A 20,682-nucleotide genomic window follows, 5' to 3' on the forward strand; every position below is an offset into this window, starting at 1 on the left:
CCCCAAACAAATAAGTAAAGTAACACATTATCAAAGCTTTGCTGGCCTCAAAGGCACAGAAACAGGCCTGTGTTGGTTCAGATTAGACTTACCTGGTAGATTGAATAATGTGTTCAGAATGTAAAACCTATCTGTGTCATCCCTCTGGATAAATTTATTTGGATATTGATCCCGTGTTTCAGGCCTGAGAACAGATAAGGTGGAGAAAAATGAAACCACAAAAACCAATGAGGATAAAATGTGCTGACCTGGAAAACACAGTTGTATCTCGCCCATTAACTACAGACCCAGCTTTCCCACACACACCAGTGGCACAGGAGCAAAACTGCATCCACCGGTGTTCCCACAGCATGCTGGCTCCAGCAGAGCAGGCACAAAGCCCTCATTGCTGAGTCAGCAAACTGAGCAGAGCCCACACAGGGGAACAGAGTGGCCGAGAGTCCACAACTCGACCTTATGCCCCATGCTGCTGGCTGTGAGGACGCCTTAAATCATCTGCACTTTCATTGTTTGCTTATCTTAAACTTTCCCCCACTTTCCACATGTTGCTTTACACTCCCCCCAGCAGCTTTCAGCAGGAGAGTGCAGGGCTGTGCAGTGGGAGGCCTGCCTGGGGCCCTCTGCAGTTAATCAGCAGGGAGGTGATGACTAAAGTAATTTAAGTCTTCTCTTTTCCTTCATTTCTGGAGCTTCTGAAGATCACCTCTGACTCAAGTAAGAACTTGGGTGTACATATAAGGGCTTTTCCTCAATTTTGGCTTTCCAGTGCAAGGACTCACAGGCCTACAACGACAAGGCTTGTCACCTTGGGAGCCTGAGCTTGCCTCCGCTTGCCTTCCATCCATCCACATGCACCCTCACAGCAGGGATAATACAAGGGGATTTTCTGGGACACTGCAGTCCCCTCTGATTCCTAAGCACCTTCTCTGGGGTAAGAGAAATGCAAGCAGCCAGGGAAGGCTGCAGGGAATGGCACACGATGCCTCACTTATGACACCCTCAAAGATGAGCATCCCAAAGGGGTGCTTGCTCTTTCCCCAAGCCAGCTCAAGCCCTTGAACTTTCTTAGCAATGGCTGTGGAGGTAATGGTCTCATGGGGCACAGGTCTTCTCTGCTGCCAGCTGCCCTTGTCCAACAGCTTCATCTTAACTGACAAGCTGCTGATGTTAAACTCTGCCAGGAACAGTGAACAGCCCCAGGTGATTCCATCAACCCCTTCCCACAGCACATTTTCTTCTATTCCCAGCATGTGACAGATGTACCTGTGCTGGCACACACCTTTCCTCTATGAAAACCCTGGGCTGTTGCTCTGTTTGGGACCCTGAGTGCATCCCCAGTCAATCCTGGAGCTGCAGGAACACCAATACAGCACTGGCTGTTACTGGAGTCTACGTTACTCCTTATACAATGGGTGCCCTGAGGATCACCAACACAAAAGCGCACACCAAGTCAAAAAGAACAGCCAAGAGTCAGCACTTACCCTCTGAGGAAATTAAAGCCGTGTGCACACACCAGGAGGTTCCCATAGGCATCAACTTTCAACAGGTTTCCATAGTGGGTATCAAACACCAGGCCTCTGTTAAGGAAGCGATTTAAGATATGAAGAAGCAAGCACAGTGAGCAGTGGATATTTTAACAGCAGTTCTTTCCAATGCAACTCTAGAACAGCTTGGCATGGGGCATCAGAAGAGAGTTGCTGTTGTTATGCAGATGGAGTCCCTACTGTCCCTTTTACCTGGCTGCAGGTGAGTAACAAGAGCCGTGCATTGCCAGGTGAAAGGTGCAGCTGATCTGTCCTCCATGAACTTGAAAATGGAACCGTTTAACCTGGCAGAGGCTTAGCTATGCATGTACCAGGGAGGACATGTGCCTCTTCCACAGGATCACGAATCTGACACTTGTGTTTGTGGTTCCAACAGCCCTGCTGGGCTGCAAGAAAGAGCAAGGTGTGCTCTCTTTTTCACTGCTCTGTCAGAGACAGAGTTAGACAGGGCATGTAACTATTGCACAAAATGCATTGGACATTCCTGGTTCCAGCTCCAGCAAAACTGTCTCGCTTAGCTAGTGTCTTGCATCTGGAGAACACAGCCTTCCCATAGAGACATCCCTTCTGTCCCCTCCCTGGGAGGCAGTGGATTTAATGGAGTTTTCACCACAGGTTTGTGAAGGGCTACTGTCTTGTTAGGGGCACAGGCGCACCCAGCAACAGTCTTGGTGTAACACACGCTGAGAGGAGGGAAGGAAGGAGACTGCCAGACTGAAAACTGGAACAAGAAGCCAACAGACCCTCTGGTCCAGCCTTTTGTAAAGTAACTCCAAAGGTGTCAAAAAAGCAAAATCCAGCAAAGACACAAGTGGAAACAACTTAAAGGTGCAGAGTAAGATCAAAAGCCTTGTTTAAAACAAGCAATGTCCTTTATACCTCTGCTACCAAAAGACAAAATGGAAGGCTTTAGTAACTTTGCACCATCAACTTTGCTTTTGGCATTTGATTCATGTAGATGAGTGAACTGGATTGGTCCAACTTCTAATTGTTGCTTACTGTCAGCTTAATTTTCAGGACGTCTTATGCACCAGTACACTCTGAATTAAAATCATTAAAGAAAAATGTTCTGAAGCGTTCTAGCAGCCTCATGGACAGTAATGGCTCCCTCTCTCCTTGATTTTGAGTTAAGTCCCAATCCAATTGCATCACTGCTGTCTTTGCTTTGAAAGGTTATTTTTGGACCATGTTTTCAGCAGGCTTCTTTTCTTGCACTCTCTCTTTGCTGGCATGGACTCATGCCTGCAAAGGCCCTCCATATCCTGGAGCAGTCAGTCCGCTCCCTTCCCCAGGATCTGTGGTCAACTCCAGGCTTCACAGGCACAGCTCTGAAAACCTGGCCTCGCGTGTTGCCTATGAACTTTCAGGAACAAATATTCCAGGCCTCAAGCAGGCTGGGTTGGTATCTGTTAGTCATTTACCTGGTAGGGAATGCAGGATCGTACACAAAATTGAGCAGCTCATGAGGGTATCCAATGGAAACTAATCTTTCTACGGTCAGGTCAAATCCAAGAGATTCGTATTCAGGGGATTTATACACTGTACCAAGATGAGATTTCAGTTAGAAAATTTTAAAACAGCTTGGGGGTTAAACAAAAGGCAGTTAAAAGTCATGTACCCATTTGCCCTCCTCCCTCCTCCACATCACACGTTCCCTTCATCGCTCCTGCCCTTTGCTGCCTCAGGTCCCCCAGCCCAGAGCCGTGGTGGAATTAGCTCATGCTCCAGGACTGCAGCCGAGCGGAGCCACAGTTCAGGTTTCAGCAGCAGAATGCACCAGATGAAACATCCGTCTGACTATCACAGCTCTCTGCATCAAGAAAAATGTATTTCAAACTGCAGCTCCCTGCCTGCAGTGCCGTTAGGCAGATGCGCGAACGCTCCCTGTTCCACCTGCTCCGATCAGGTTTTGGTTCGCTGTGTTTTCATAAAGCTGATGAAGAAACCAATAAATTTTGGGAACACATGTATTCATGGCTAGGAAGCCTTAAATTCATCGCTGCTGTGCTACTGGTACTGCTCTGGATGCAATCTCAAAGCTTAGTATTGTCTCCAGATTTCATCTCAGGGGAATTTATGTTTGCTGCAGACTAAGTTAGCTTGAAGGTAGAGCTGTCAAGTTAATGTACGATTTGTGTGTTAATAAGACCATATGGTACTGTAAAAAGTCTGTTAGCTATTAGCCTTGTGCATCAAAATGCTGCCTTTAAGCAAGCTGACTGTTCCCACAGTTCGGAGGGGCTGATCATCTGTGACACGCACCTTAGCTTGCTGCAAAAGAAATGGGCTTGTTTAACCAAGCCATTCCTACCATCAGGCCTGTCTTCCTGCAGATGACCTTCCCACGTATCAGAAATGTTACCATTTCATCAGATCATTAAATTAACATTAGAAAGGAAATCACTGTGTTTCTATAAGACACAGAAATCATGCCATTCCTCTGGTGGTGTGTTTACATTCGCTGCATGTCACTGTCTTTAATTGGTCCCAAGATTAACAAGGTCGAGTACAAGCCATGACTGCAGTGAGGGTTACCATGGGCTCCAAGGGGCCCAAGTGTCTCAAACACCTAAATGTTTCAAATTTAGCTGAGTAAAGTATAAAGATGTGCAAGTTATGCAGTAAGATCATTAGAAAACAGACTGCTTTCCCTGCACATCAGTGGGACTCATAACATATACTCATACACGCTGCCTATACAGCCCAGGTAATCAACAGCATATATATATACCATGGAATACAGAAACTCAATCCGAGAGGAGAAAGCAAATTATAAAATATTACAAAAATACTAAAAAGGTAAGGATTAAAGAAGAAATGAGACTGTTAAGAGACTCAGATCATAGTAACTGTGACAGGGCTCCCGTATCTCTTAATAATCTAGAAAGCACCAGAATCCCAGGAGTTCATTTCCCCCATTAAACTAGCACCATTAAAAATGTAAGAAGCAAACCTGTAACTTTCTTGACCAGACAACTGAAATCAATAAAGCAGTTATCAAAATTCTCAAGCATTATTATACTGACAGCAAACATCAACAACATGATACAACATTCAATGCACGTAGTCTTTTCTGACCTTTAGGAAAGGAAGGGTTGATTGAGCTATAGGCAGGAATAAGCAATCAAAAACTACAGCTAACGAAGAAAGCAGTGACTGACAAGGCAATTCTGGGGAGTGAGCTAGAGCTGGAGGGAGCAAAACACAGTTAAGTGATGAATGCTGTGAGAGGGACACCAGAGCACCATCTGGAAAAAGGAATTCTTCTGATGCAGGACAGAAAAGGAACTTCCCAGGGAAAACAGTAGTAAATGCACCTGCACATACTCTCAGAAGGTGAAAGCTCTGCGAAGCTCCCCGTTACGTGAAGCAGCCTCCAGCCCCCTGCTCTGTCCATAAAGCTGCTGCACTCTTCCTCGTTAGCTTCCTGGGAATTTGACCATGTTACCAACTTATCCATAAAACATCACTTCCAAACAAAACATTTCTCCAAGGAAACCCTGCTCTTTCTGAACTCACCAACCATGGTGATACTGTCAAGACACAAAGAATCCCAAGGAGCATACTGGCATCTCCCCTCGACAAGCAGAAGTGGTTCATGAACAGCTCCAGCAGAACCTTTCTGGGGAAACTGTACAGCTTTCTGTTAAACCACCTCTGTATCTTGCTAATGCTCCACCAGAGAGGCTGTGGTGGGACATGGGGCCAGATGCTCACAAAATGCCCTCACTCTATTTCTGCTTTTCTGTATTTGTCTCTCTGTGTTGGATTCATCACTACAGAGTTCCTTTTAATTCTCTGAGGAAACAAACTGAAGCACTGGTAGGAAAAAGGCTGAAGAGCATATCAACCTCAGCCTTTGTCTATCGAGGCAGCACGGCGACAGCATTAATCTGAGTGTTTCTTTTTGGGGGGTAGTTATTTCCTTTACCTCTCAAGCTCTAGATTTTGCTTCCTTGTTTTCTCTGAATGAAACTAAACTACTAGCTCATTTGTGCCTCAAGTCCCTTCCCTAGTTTTCTTCCACTCCACAGTATCTGGAAAATGAGAGCATTTGCTAAACAGAGACATGGGAAACTGGACTCCTGGAAACAAGAAAGGGAAAATAAACATTCTCCAGTTACCATCATACTTACTGTTGAAGACAAATTTTCCTTTAGTGAGATGCATAGAGACTGAGCGCTCGCCAAGCCCACCTTGACAGCACCCTACACCACAGCACATGCTGCATCAATTGGTACGAACCACAACCTGCTGACATTTCTCCTAAGCTGTGTGAACGCCTGTTTCAGTAACATGAGCTTCAGGGCAAACAACCGATCCACCTCCTTCAGATCAAGTATGGACAGGCTAACACGGCTGCACTTATGGCAGCACATTTGGGGAAGATGTCCCAGTTATATACGTTACTAGATGAAAAACTGTATTTCAATATTGTACTTGGGGCTGGATGCTCTCTCACATCTTGTTTACTTCAGACATCCATGGGGAAAAATAGTAGAGAGGACAGATCAGTATTTTTTTTTTCTGCAGCTGCATAATGAAAGAAAAATAGTTTAAAACATTCCTGGAACATGCCCCTTCCTCAGACCTGGTTGCTGAGACCACAACTGCAGGTAACTTGTGTGCCATGGTGATGCCATGAATTCAGCTACTTGCCATGCAGTGTCCCTGTGCTCAGCTCTTTCGCCCAGCTGAGAAGGGCCCGGTCGTCAAGCACCCCCAATTCTGTGAGGAGGCAGAGCCACGAACCCATTTTCAGAGCATCCTTGCCCAATGCACGTGGGATGACAGAAACAGCGAAGCACAATTTATATTTACATCTTATTCTGACGTGTCTCTTTCTCACTACTTGATGGCTGTGTCTCTGCCACTGTGCCAAGTTCCCGGCTCCAGAGGTCCACGTTATCTCAACAGTCTGTGCTCCAACACAGGCAACCGCTTCAGCGGCGCAGGGCAGTCAGCACCCAGCGCTTGTGGATTATGCAACCAGGGTGGAAAGAAAACAACCAAAGCTTTGAAAAAACAGAAGCCAGATGACAGCATTTCAGCTTCCCTTTAACACTATCACTTGGCTTAACATTATACTATTGAAAGGTAAAAAGCAGTACCCCGGGAGTGAATGTTGCAAGCCTTCAGGTCTGTGATGAGTGCGGGCGTCCCTGACACAGTACGTGCTAGGAGGGAAGCCGGTCTGGAATGAGCAGGGGTTGTGCAGTAAGGTATGCAATTCTCATGCATTTGTGTCGTTTTTACCTTTGCTGCCAAGACACATACAGTAACAACTTTATACCTTCCTGAAAAGGAAAAAAAAAAAAAAGAAAAAAAAGAAAAAAAAAGGAAAAAATAAAGAAAAAAAAGAAAAAAAAATCTCTACAGAGGCTCCAGCTTATGCAAAATGCTGCTGCCAGGATTTTAACTCACATGAGGCAGATGCAGATTCAGAGTGTCACTCCAGTCTTGACGGAGTTACACTGGGTTCCCCTGTTAAAGAAAAAAATCAGACTGATTTTAAAACTGCAACAGCTCTGTGCCATGTGGGACTGTATCTGCTGGAGCTCTGTCCTCTGGGAAGCTCAGAAGCCGGCCTGGCAGCTATTCCAAATATACTTACAACTGATTTATAGAGGAGGCACAGTTGGTAATCGTGCATCCTGCAGGCAAAATTCTGTCCTCATATCCACAAAGCAGTCTTAGATCATCAGCTCAATGATAATTATGGAGGGGAAGATACAAGCACATTGCCCAAGTGACACGAACCCTTCGATTTTTCTCAGACACAGAGCAACTGGTTCAAGAGAGGGTCTGGTGCTCTTTTTGGGACTTTGCCATCACTGTCCATTCCTCAGTTGGCGACAGATTACTCCTTTCAGGGCACTCACTCTCTTTCATGCCACAGAATGCCTGCACGTGTCAGCACAGGAGACTCAGCAGACTGTCAGGAGCTACTCCAGGAATCTGAGAAGAGAATTTTGCCCTACACCTGAAGGTGCTCCCTGAGACAGCCTCGCACACCAACCGGGTCAGCTTGATGTATTCAGTCAGCTGTCTGAATTCAGTAGCCAGACAAATTGGTACCAAACCTACAGGCAGTGCTGCACCACACAGCAGTGCATGGGGTTGCAAGCACACACAGGAAGGACAGACCTAGTCTGCAACATACAGGTATGCACAGAGTAACCAGGAGTAACTTTGAGATCTGATCTGCACTGAAGCTGAACAAGTCGGAATGATGTTGCAAAAAGGACCCAGGGCAGTATGCAGACCTCCTAGGCAGGCTTCTCTGGAAACAGGTGTTCAAAGCCTGTTTGTTTCAAAATGAGTAACTGGGGAAGGCCGCAGCGCATGCGATGGCTCTGCTTAAGCTGTGGGGATGAGAAAGCCCTTCAAGGGCTGCCTGTCTCTTTCTTTGTTCCTCCTCCACACACATAAAGATTTCAGGCAGGGCAGCTTCGCATTGAAGATGTAACATGGTTTCTTCCAGGGCTTGTCAACACTTCTTACAAGCTGGCCACAGGAGAGAAGCAAGAGCTAAAGATACATTACAAACACCTGTCTGTGCTGCTTCAGCCATGTGGCTTTTGTGAGATGTATTTGCTGTCTCAAACTGCACACCTGCAAGCCAGTCCAGCCTAGCCATTTTATTTCTGACCACTACAGATTCGATGTTGGGTAGCAATACACTGACAGCCCATTCCACTGAGGCAGTTTTGAGGAAGTTGCTCCTCATCACCAGCCCCCTGCTTTAGGAAGGGAAAGGTGAGCTTGGGGGGTTTCTTGTGAGCAGATCCTCTGGGGAGAGAGGCAGGGAGACTACTAAATGATGTTGTGAAGTCTAATTCATCCCTGACTATAGCTTCTCCCCATCTGTCACCCTCTTTTGCCAGTGTGCTCTCCTGGGATGCCGCAGCATCCCCTGAAGCAGTTTCACCCCGTCCAGCAGCAACTCCTTGCCTGCCATCCCTCCCAGCTGGAAAGTGAGTGCAGCCCAGGGGAAGGTGCTCATAGTGGCCCCAGAAATCCCCCCACATTGTCAGGTGCCATCATGGGAGCAGCTGCTTTCTGCAGCTGGTGCATCGCCTCCTCCAATCCACTGGGCACACATTGGCTCGACTCCATCCCCAAGCAGGCACTGAGAGCACTGTCCATGCTGTGGGCTTCCTTGGCCCTGGCCACTGAGAGCCTCTTGGGAATTGAAATACCTTTAGTCTACCCACACTGTTTTGGTTGGCAGATGAAACTAATTGGCTTCTGACTTCCAGGTGTTCAGATAAGATCAGTACTTCTCAAACTAGAGGTGATGACCTCCTCCACAGGGTTGCAAAAAGCTTTAACAAACAATCAGTCTTCAGAAATTTTACCAGCTATCTGGGTTCTCCAGAGGTCACGCAAAGACAGATAAGCCAGAAGGTGGGCAGATAAAGCAAGGGGTTTAGTCTTTTCTCTGAAGCACAGGAAATGCAGTCCATTTACTTTAAGTCTTGAAGAAATGAAAGTAAACCATTAGAAACAGGTTATTTCAGTTGCTGCTTGTTCCGCAGTGAGTAAGGCATGCAAATCAGGCAGTTAGGGACATATATGGACAGGTGGATAGCTCCTATCCAGACTGATACACGTCTCAGGCACAACATGCATAATTCAGCTTGTGCAAATACATTTCTCAAATTACACAAACCTGACAAAGAGCAGGATCAAAGTGCTGCTCATTTTAAATGTTGATCCATATTCTGAATTGTACCACAAATAAATAATGCAAGTACACATTAGAAATACATTCATATCAACGTTATGCTGACAAGAAGTGCTTAGTTAAACTTGAGGACCAAGAGTGCCTTTCAGAATCCCATCTCTCGGAACAAGTATCTATGTATCATGTCTCACCAGTATCTATCAAATAAGACCCTACACTCATGTGCCAAAATAGGATAATCTATCCACAGAGCTCCCCATTCTGTCAACATTTCCTCTGCGCGTAGCCCCAGAGCTGGGCATTTAGTGCCAGCTACTGCTGGGATGTTCTGTGACAGTCGACCCTCCATGCCCAACCACCCCCCTGACTACTTCAAACAGGCACCAAATACTCATTCCCTGGCACTTCTGATCATGTGACTTGCAACTCCAGCTGAGAACCCAGAGGGAAACATGAATGACCAGTCCCGGAGGTGGAGACACCAGGCAATTAAAAAATTAATCCCTCTGAAGCAACAATACCCATTTAACATACTAGGAAGTGTTGGGCATGCATTTCACACACTGCCATAGCATAAGGAAGGTTTGTCTTGACTGTAGGGTCAGAGGTCTGAGGATCCCCACAAGTAACTAGGCAGTGAAGAATTCTACCTGACCTCTACATGCTGACCCTCCTTTCATGGTATTTATTATCTTCATAACCTGTTACAGAGCAAAGCCAGTTTCCATATATAATTAGAAAAGAAGTGGATTTACACTCTAGAATACTAATGACTTCAGCTTCTGTGTCGTGGGGTCTTTTCTAACCAGGGGAGGTGTTGCCAGACATCATCACAGAAACATAACGAAAGAGCAAGGGTAACGTCTCACGCTGTGCTACTCTCTATGTTAAAATAATTCACTGCTTACACAGGAAGGAATCTAAAATGTCATGTTTAAGTGTCACACCTGGGTGTTAGCTTGCCTTCAGTTTTGACAGCAGAGTCACGCTGCTCAGCCCTGATGGGAGCCTAGACTTACTCCCGGCTTGCACCACCTGGCAGGGTGCTGCCATTTTGCACCGCAAACACAGCAGAGGATATTCTTTTCCATGAGAACTGGAAACCCTGCAGAGGTCCCTGTGCTGTGGGAGCCTCCGTACAGCCACGCTTGGTTGGCTTGGCAATCTCAGGACTGCAGGCAAGCACAAACCTCCAGCTCCTCTTGCCTGGCAATTCTTTTTCTGAAGGCCCGTTGAGTATTACCTCAACTTCTGCCACAGCTGCCACAGACATTTCACCTCACAGCAACCTCTCCGGACACAGAGGGAAAAACAGACACTCCTGCGGAAGGCCCCGGCTGCGTACAGCCCTGGTTTCGGTTCATCTCTGCCCACGTAAACACGTGCCTGCTATGTGCCTCCCTGCACGCACGGCAATGGAGTCGTGCACGTTTGTGCTGTGCAGAGACCTGGGAGCTCAGCGCCTGTAAACAAACTGATGAAGTGGTGAACGTGCCTAATTGTAACCACAAGAACTCCCAAACGAAACCCATGGGACAACTCATATGTTTTCAATTAGGAAGGTGGTGAATCACTCACTGACTTGCCATTTGTTTATGGACTCAGCTGAACTGTGACCATAAAGGATTTATCTACGGTCAAAACACGTTGAAACCCAGCCAGGCACAGCCCCCAATTCTCTTGACTCTTGAGTTTTGATTGTAACAGTTAGATCATAAATAAAAGTGTACCGCATTATGCAAAGCAGAACTGCAGGATTTCAGCCTGTCCTCAAACCGAGCTTTCATAGCACCAAACAAACAGAATGGGTAGCAATGGTATGTTTTGCTTCTTTGAATTCACTCAACGTTTCAATCAGAAAGGAGGGGACACTGCTGCCATATTGATGGCTATTTACATTTTCCCAAAGAAACCTTTTCAAACACCAACGAGGTCTGTGCAGTAAGACAAAGCTGAGCTTTAAGCACACGTCAGATTTAATGTACTTTTTATATTTGACTAGAAATTAGGCATTTGTAGTGACCAGCAAACAAGACCTTGATAAACCCTCCAGGTGCGTCCCAGAATATTTCGTATGCTTAACACACAAGCTGCTCTGCTGTGCATGAACAGCCAGATCTTGTGCTAAGCCTCCTGCGGCCACAGATGTTTTTGACACTAAATCTGGTAATAGGAAGCAAGGCAAGAGTCGCTAATCATCAGAGGGTCGAATCTTTTGGATCTGTGCTTCAGTGGCTCCCCAACACCCTTTTCTGACACCACCAAGTACAGGGCTTTGGGTGGAAACCAGCACACCTCTGTGGAGAAGCACACAGGCTCTGCAGTCCCCTACTGCAGCAGTGCCCAAAAAGCAGCTACGGCTCACCCTGCAGCCTAAGAGCAATGGAAAATTCCTTACCTCTAATGCTCCTGCAAACACCCCCAAGTGCACAGCACAGCTTTCAGCTCTAAAACCTCTAACCTGGAACTGTATCAGCTCCTATTCTCCCCCTTTGCATGCTAAAAGGATCTGTAAAGACAGGATTTGTTGTTGCTTCAAGGACTGACACAGTATTGTACATTCAGCTTGGCTCTGAATTGCTGGGTCTACACTTCAGGTTGGTTTCAGTGCAGTGTTTCTACTTCAGCTTTTTTTTTTTTAAAGTGTTGTCAAGTATCATCAGCTTTAACTCTTCCCAAAGCAGGCTTATTAGTGCTCTCATTGGTAAATTCCAGATATTTTTAGCTTTCTCCTGCTGCACTTTATTTACTTTCGATGTAACAAAGATTTGGGCTGTTTGGATATGCCTTAGAGGCTGGCAAAACAGAGCTTAGTGTTGGAAAGATTTCTTCTGCTGAATAAAAATGCATGGCTTGAGGTAACAACAACAGCATTGAGGTCACATTTTGCATGTTGAGAGAAGCAATTCAGACGGTCTCTGCATTTCAAGGAAACTTCAGTTTGTCTATTTTAATAGTTGACATAACATTCCTTTGCAATGGAATAATATTTTAAAGATGACTACACAGTCACCTGTTCTTTTATGGGATTTTTTTACGGTTTCTCTGACACAAGAGGATCTTTTTTTGTGCTTAAAAAGTGGCCTTCACAATTTACCTCTCTCAGATACAGCCCACTGGGAGTCATAATCCCATACTGGAAATATCCCTGCATTTCCATGGAAACAAACTACTGTGCCAAAATATGGGCTTAGTTCTTCAATGAAGACTTCTGAACAGGGAAGAAATAGTTGCACGGGCTTCATGTTCAAACATAATTTGCTAGCATCTAGAAATAAAATTACTGAAAGTAGCCATTTATTCACCATATCTAAGGGATTATTCAGTGTCCAAACAGATCCAGCCTCTTACTTCTCTCCACATTCACTTTAGAGACTGAGCCTCAATAGCTACACGTTTCTTGAGCAGTGTGCACCTGAGCTCACACATAGCACAAGTGCCGATGCTGTCAATAAGCTTTCCTGTAGTGTGCTAAAATAAGGCATTCACAAAGCAATAGCACACATGTGATCTCAGAGTTAAAGCCTTCTGTACTCTCAGCTTCAGTTCCTCCTACAGAGTAAGCTGTTCTCATCATCACAGGAGTATTTGCAACTTAATAGTACTTCTGTTGGGGTATTAAGATTACTAAATTGGGGAGGGGGGGAGGAGGGGGGGGGGAGGAGGAGTGTCTATTAGAGTGAAGAATACCTCCATGTTTCCATCTGTCTCTCAAAGACAAGAACTGGCCAGTGCTGTACTAACAGCCTGCTGACCCAGTTTGGTGTTATGCTCATGTTTTTAACAGCAAGAAAACAGAACATAGCAGCTTTTGAAACTTTCCTTACACTGTGAAGACTTGCTCTTTCAGCAGCTTGTGTCTCACACGCTGGTTCTTCACGGATCCGCAGACAGCAGATTAGCAGTTTGTCAGTCGGTGATTTACTGGGATGGAGCAAACACCACATGCTTTCTCCACTCAATCCCAGTGCCAGCATGTGAGAACCCACAGCTCTAGACCTTGGTTTGCTCGTTACGCAGCTTTAAATGGTCAAACTCCGAACAACAGCCACTGCAGCACTGGGCTGGTATTTGAAAAACATCCAGCTCAAAGCATATTAGGAACAACTTAACTTCTCCATCTGCCTTTAGCTTTAAAACACTAATGACTAAACCAGCCTCCGAAATCCACAAAATCTGCACCTGTTAAACTGGAAATGTGCAAATGTGAAAACACAGACAGCAGATGTGCACCTCATCTTTTTTACTAGGACAATTTGAAGGTTACTGTTGTCACATCTACAAATTCCTTTCTCTAGCCACCACACTATTTCTCTATAACACAAAAAATTGTTTATTCAGAGAACTGGGAAAGAAGCAAAATTCGCTAGTATCTGCTGAAAAGCCTGCGGTCCTTACATTGTGATGAAACTAAAGAGACACCTTTCACCCAAGCAGGGGAGCCTCCTTAGAACATCTGTATTGGAGGCCAGTAGCAATAAACAGGATCAGAAGAACAAATACTTCTTTGTGGTTGCTTAAATTACAAGCTCAGAAGCTTTTTTAAGTACCCAGTTCATCCTTCATGTATAAAACTCCCACATTTATACTCTCTTTTTCAGTGCAATCCAGGGATTTGTAATGCAAGGTACAAATTCATTAGTCCCATTTTGCAGTTGTGGAAGCCGGAACACAGAAAACCAATACAACTCAGCTATAGTAAAAATACCAGATCAGTCAAAGGACGAGTTCTCAAGTCAGCTGCCACCTTTTCTGCCAGATCACACACACCAAGAAGCCAATCCTACCTTCTGGTTGAGTGCATGTTTTCCAGGTAAAAGAAAAAAATTTCAAAAATCAGATGTGGGTGTGAAAAATTTCCCTCTCCTCCAAACTGCAAGTACGGCTTAGACAGAAATGCCTACTTGAGGAAGGGGCAAAACCTGTTTACACATGTTGGACTTTGGAGTAAGTTGGGAAAGGCTAAAGTTGTCTTCCCCATGTCTTTTCCTGTGTGATGAGAAGGGAAATACTACTGCTGAAAGCATAAGCAATTTTGCATTAAAATCTTTGCACTGCACCAAATCTTGGCATTAAGTTGGCAGTGTTTCCAGGACACAAGCCATATTCCAATCAGATTATGTCTCATTAATCATATTTGCGCACAATGAAAACAGCATTTTTCAAGCCTCACTTCCTCTTATTTTTTATTGAAACAGTTTTCAGCAGCCAATGATAATTTTATTATTGATTTCTGGAACATGGGAACAGCGGTGATTTAAGTACAGGAAAAGCATTTGAAATTAAAGCATCCTGTCTACTGGTATTACATCTTCTCTGCCTCAGAGAAGATAAAACTTTCAACAAGGCCATAACTTTTGGAGAAGGAGAGTGGTCACAGATGAATCTTTTCAAGCACAATTGAGTTTGTACTTCTTACTAATTCCCTCTCCATCTGCCAATGGCCTGGTGTGAAACTACAGCCAGTTTGAGAACCCCACTGCTTTATTCCTGCTCCTGTCAAGGGACATCTATCCATCACCTCACTGCACAACCTGCTCCATTTAAGACCTAGCTAATGCCAAGGCCTCCTACATTACTTTGATGCAGACCTACTAACTACACTTCACGCTGAGAAGGAAGCAGCCAAATAAAATGCTGTGTGAAACCAATCTCTCTCTGCTGCATTTCCAATGAGCCCCACCAGCTCCAAGTCTCAGGTGAGTGTTGCAGTGAAGACCCTCTACTGATACACATTTCTCTTTCTGTCTGCAGTAAACACAAACCAGAGAAAGCTGTGAATCTTTTGGATTCCATGCAAATGGAATGACTTTCCTTCACTAAAGCACAGGCAGTTTTGACAGTACTAGTAAAATAGAAAAGCAGACAAAATTGTTACTGACTGCTGGTCTTCTAGCTGAAGATGATGATGAATTCTAGCATGAATAACCAGAGATGAATCACTCAGATAATAAAAGACACTACTACTTAGCAAACAAAAATGCACTACAAAAGGACCGTCAAATCTCTCTAGCTTGAGGATTTAAACAGGAATTTTTCAGAAGTTCTCGGTTCTGCCCTGACAGCAAAGTCAGTCCTTCATGGGTATTTGCACATCCTGGTGTCACGCTGTCACTTTCTGAGGAGCAAGGGAACCCCAAGGAATCAGCCCAGGCCTCGCTCCCTGGCTGGCAGGCAAGGTCAGAGCTGGGGCCTTGGCTGCGTTAACATCACAGAAACTTGTCTTAACCTCTGCTGACAGCAGACTGCTGATGACTCTTGCTTGCGTCAAGCCCTCCAAGATTTCCAGCAGCAGATATTTAACTATGCACACAAACTACAGTCAAACCCTGCTCTTCTTCCTGCTCCTTTGTCTTTCCTCCCAATAACACCTAGCTTAAAAAAACCATTCTTTTATGTACTGAATGTGATTCACTAACACAAGAAAAACAAACAGACTGAATAGGAAGGGAACAGTCAGCTTCACATATAACAGAGATTTCTGAGCCTCTAGTATCAATGTACCCAGCACATAAACCCAGGGAGACTTGGGAGTTTCCATACGCACAGTAGATCTTATTCACCCCATGAAGACGCAACAACAATCCTTGACAGGAAAACACGGAATCTAAAACCTGTGAGAGTTATTTCAGTGTGCTTTCATTTTGAGTTCCCAACAGTCAAATTAATTCTTGTTGCAATCACAGTGACTACAAATACAGGAATTTAATGTCCATAATTTCAGAGAAGAGAAGGCTCTTTTCTTCAAGACAAAAGACTTTGTCTGCCCAACCCACCCATTCAGAGTATTTCTCAACCCTATGCAAGGAAAGAGACAAACACAATCACAAAATATACAAGTTATTAACAAGAATTCAAAGCTTAACCTAATAGTGACTTGAAAGCAAACAAAATCACTGTGGCAATGCTGTATCAAACAGCCTTGATTTTTTTCAATTTTGAGTTAAGTGGTCCTTTAATAAGTCTAAGAAATGCTACCCTATAAAGCAATGCATGAAATTGTATTTTATGTACAATGTAACATGATGATGCTAAAACTGCTGTCAGTTGGCAAGCTGACATTCTCAGTCATGCTAGTAGTAGAACACGATCACTGCAGTACGCGTGTAGTAGCTGTTACAATATACTTCAAAATGGAAATGCCACATTCCTACCAAAATGAGATTATTCTAGACAGAAAACAGCGTTACTGTAAGCAGGTTTTTGTCCTTAAACAAGAACAAAACTGTCTCAAACAAGGCAGGGTCAGGTGATTCTCATTTCTCTGATAGTAAACCACCTACTAACCAAGACTTTGGTCCTACCGGTGGCTACTGATTTGAGAAGAGATAGAGGAGAGTGGCAATGCAGTTTATTTTACTGACTCCACAGACTCCCTTCACAAGACAGGCAACTCAAAATGTTCCAAAGTAACCATTCTTCTGAGATGTCAAAGCGTATGACTGTCAGCTATGAGACTGATGCAATCAGTTTATTTCTGATGTGAAAGTTCACAACAGAGAGTGGGGAAAAGGACACGGCATACAGTTTTTGGCAAGGTCAACAGCTCTGACAGCCTTTAGTCTCTGAATATGAAGACTGTGCTTTGGATATCTTTAAACACCTTCAAAGAGAAGTGATAGAGCAATATCTGAAAGTACAAATGCATAAAACTAGATGAGGACCTGATAACAGAGAAGATGCTGTGTTCTTCTTCCTTGATCTATTTACATGTTTTGGATGGTCTCCAAAAGGCTTCTGCTCAACATGAACCATCTGGCATTCAGATACCATTTCCAGATGTTAAATTACAGATAAACTAGCTTTTTACATTGTTTTTTATTTTTTAATCTGGACAGTAGCATGTCCATGTCAAAGTGTGTGTAAGGGATAATGTGCCCAGACAGAAAACACAAAAACGTCTAATTAATGCACTATAACATACTGGTGTAAAACTTCACTCACTCTACTTCATTATTGTTTTAAATTAATTATAATCATATTCTAACACAACACTCTTCAATGCCTCTGAAACGAATAAACAATTTTCTTGTGTGCGACAGTTATATATAGCAAATAACGGTTAGATAACAAAAGCCTACATGGAGATGAAAGGATGACTGAGACATAAGAAGACAAACAGGCGATTTTGTAAGTTAATTTCCCAGCTGGGTGAAAAAAGGGGAATACTTACCAGGCGTAATGCTTTTTGTCTGTAAAAGGCTCTCCAACCTCATTACATGTCACAACTTCTTGTAAAATGATCTGCTACTATTGTTTCTGTTGTACCATGGAGGAAGCCATAGGACAACAGCTTATGCCAGAGCGGTCCAGATTTCCAGCTTTCTGCTCAGACCACATCCCATTACTTTTTCTGCACTATACCCTGTCACTCAACTCCCTTGTATGCACTGACTTTGTCTGCTTAACTGTAGCACTGTCATCTTCCTGCCTTGGAAGTCCCAGGCTTCCATGTCCCTGGGTACTGTTTTAGGACACTTGAAACATTCACATTTTTTTCCCCCTCACTGAAACAAGGATAGTTTTGTGCATAACAACACATTTGCTCTGTGTTTACAGGAACAAGCCACACTTGAGTAAAATGAGCAGTTGGAGAAGTGAGGATAGTGCTGAAGCTCTCCTTCTGTTAGGATGAAAGTTTGCAACATGCTTCACGCTCCACGCCAGCCCCACTGGGATCACCTGAGTCCTTGGGAAATGTCCCCAGCTTGTGAAAGGAACAGAAGCTGTTTTTCCACTGCAGAAGTAAAAGCCACAACTTTTTTTTTCTTTTTTTTTTTTTAAGGCATTTGCTTTCCAACAACTGTTTTGTGCTCCTTAAAGGCACTGCTGTAAGGCTGCCACAGCTGGGAAACATGAACACCAAAAGCACGCGCCTGCAGTCAGATCCAGCTTAACAACGATGCACTTTTTAAGTTATAAAGTGGCATGAACTTGAAGCAGAGGCATAAATAAGGTGTTGAGCAACAAAACCTTTTATCTATAACTACCACCTCACGGATAACTGCTTAAAAGAACAAAAGCAAGTGATCTAAATATAAACTGCAATTACCTGCCACAGCTTCCTCGCAGCACTGTGTTAAACCATGAGCACATGGAAACCTTCCTGCCCTTTGCTTAACCACTGACCCCAGCTCCCAGGACCCTCACACTGTCCCTAGCCACATTACTCATCTCTCCTTCCTTCTCAGTAGACACAGTAACTAGATGACCATAGCTGACATGCTGCATTAACCTATTATTAGGTGACCCTGACACTCTACCTCGCATTTTGTTTATATTCACAACAATTCTAAATTGAAATATCAAGGATACTAGGAACTTTTTATCCACAGCCTTGGAAATAGTAATAAAAGAGATGGCAGGATTGTACATGACATCCTCAGTTACAGCCTCTGTGATACTATAACCTAGGAAAGTAGAAGCGGGCTTTTTATCTCTTCCTTACATAAAATATGCAGAAAAAGGTAACTTCCCCCCACCCCCTTCATCAAAAGTCACAGAGAATTTGCCTGATGAGTATTTGACAGATGGAGAAGTCATGCAAAAAAATTTTATGAAACTAAAAGGTCTCATGCAACTGCCCAAAGTCTATCTGCTATAAAGAATGGGTGCAGCTTTCTAAATTAACCTATTCAGCTGACACAAGACACTCTCCCTGCCTTGCCTCATCTCAAAATAAGTCACAGATGTGGCCAACTGAGCAGTAGGAAAGAGGAAAAACGATTAAAAAATGCCCCTCCTGAGACATTGAAGAACCTGCTGTCTGAAGGTGTAGCCCACCATATGCACCAAGGATGAAAGAAACCACCTTGTTAGTCAAAGCTACGCTTGCACCAGGGACAACATCAGAATGTAGTGGAATCTAAGGAAGCTATTAGACATTATGCTTTGGTTCCTGTGATGCCCATAATAAGCAATATGGCTTGTGACCAAATACAGCTTGCAGATAACAAATTTAAGGGAAATACCTAAAATGAAAGTGCAATGAATAGTGAACAATATATTTCCTAATAGAAGATGTACCTGCTGACTAGAGTAGCCCAACAAGTAACAGGGTTTTGCTCAATGAGTGGCAATACTCCAAACCAAGTCAATCACAAAAAAAAAAATTTAAGAAGATACTCACCAGCAAGGGTATAATCCATATCAAAACCAAAGCACTTTATCTTTTCCATGGCTAAACTTCTGTTTACAAAGACCCTGTAAAGAGAGAAGAAATAAAGCCAGATGTACCAGCATTTCAAAGTAATCACATTTTAAAACAAACACATTTTGCCAGCTGTCAGGATAAGCCAGATCTCTCAGGTCAAAACCAGAAAACATACCTGAAAACAGAGGCATGATTCAGTTTTTGCCATGAGTTCTCCTGAAGCAAAGCCATGACTTTGCAGGGTTATTCTAATTATTGGTATGCTGTCTAAAGACATACACGCATGCATGCACACACACAGAGCTTTGCATGTGACCTGCAAAAATTCCTAAGAATAGAAGTGCAAAATCTCCTGAAGCAGAATTCAGAGCTCAAGTGAGAGGAAACTGGAAGCAGAGGATGGGAAGCAATACAGTTTGTTTGATTAAAACAAATTATTACAAGAGGTAATAAAGAAAAGAAAAGGACATTTCTGTGAATAAACTCGCAGCATTTGAGCCCTCTTTGGAACTCTCTCTGGAAATTCAAAGCAAACCTAAACAGATCAGGTTTTGCATTTATACCAATAGCATTAAAAACATTTCATAAACTCTGAAAAACAGCAACTCACATAAAGTTTCATGCACAAGAACATGCTATTTCCTTTGTTAAAATGTTTTATTTATAACTCCCTTGCAAATCTTTGATAAAACTGCTTGTTCTAAATTCCACGTTTACTATTAATGCTTAGTGCAAGGAGAATCTAAGCTGAACAGTTCCAGGCTCTTTTTGGTGACAACATTTTAATACAGCATAATCAATCTAGTTCAAGTTAGTAAGATGGTAAAGAAATAGGTCAGAGAATACAACAAAAGCTTTTCTTGCTAACTGTTCCAACAACTACAGTAACTAAGATGCTTACATTTCCCCAGAACTTTAAACCATACAGCAGATCTGCAATTCAACAGGACTTCTCTCCACCAGTTGTCTTATCTGAACAATAAGAATGAAAGTCAGAGCTCGGCTGTGGGATGGAAGCTGAGCTTCTCAACACTGATCTCGGACAGAAATCCCACGTACTGCTCGAGCTGTGATGCAAAGACGAAATGCTCCCGTATGAGAAATGTCCCGGAGTCACCTGCACTCTGATTTCAGTATGTGAAAATTCTCAAAATATTTAATAAGTGCATTGCTCTCAGCAGAGTAATTATCCTCTTAAAAACTGCAATGGGCAGCACTGCCGTGTAGGAGCGGCTGTGCAGGGACAGCGCTACAGCAATGGAGACGGCAAGTGCAACCCCAAGCACTCCTACGTT

General features: G+C 43.8%; 1 protein-coding gene across 3 annotated transcripts in view; it reads right to left on the reverse strand.

The window, feature by feature from the left end:
* Window positions 1–20,682, reverse strand: part of NT5C2 (5'-nucleotidase, cytosolic II) — a gene marked incomplete at its 5' end in the record, with an annotated part of 42,334 nt that overhangs the window by 11,391 nt on the left and 10,261 nt on the right. For all 3 annotated transcript variants that reach the window (XM_084265314.1, XM_084265312.1, XM_084265313.1), the window contains 4 exons: window positions 93–184; window positions 1,482–1,577; window positions 2,966–3,083; window positions 19,364–19,437. In XM_084265314.1, the coding sequence (XP_084121440.1) occupies window positions 93–184; window positions 1,482–1,577; window positions 2,966–3,083; window positions 19,364–19,437 (380 nt within the window). The remainder of the gene's footprint in view (window positions 1–92; window positions 185–1,481; window positions 1,578–2,965; window positions 3,084–19,363; window positions 19,438–20,682) is intronic.

This window comes from Gallinula chloropus, assembly GCF_964237585.1.
Source record: "Gallinula chloropus genome assembly, chromosome: 5".
Classification (NCBI taxonomy): domain Eukaryota; kingdom Metazoa; phylum Chordata; class Aves; order Gruiformes; family Rallidae; genus Gallinula; species Gallinula chloropus.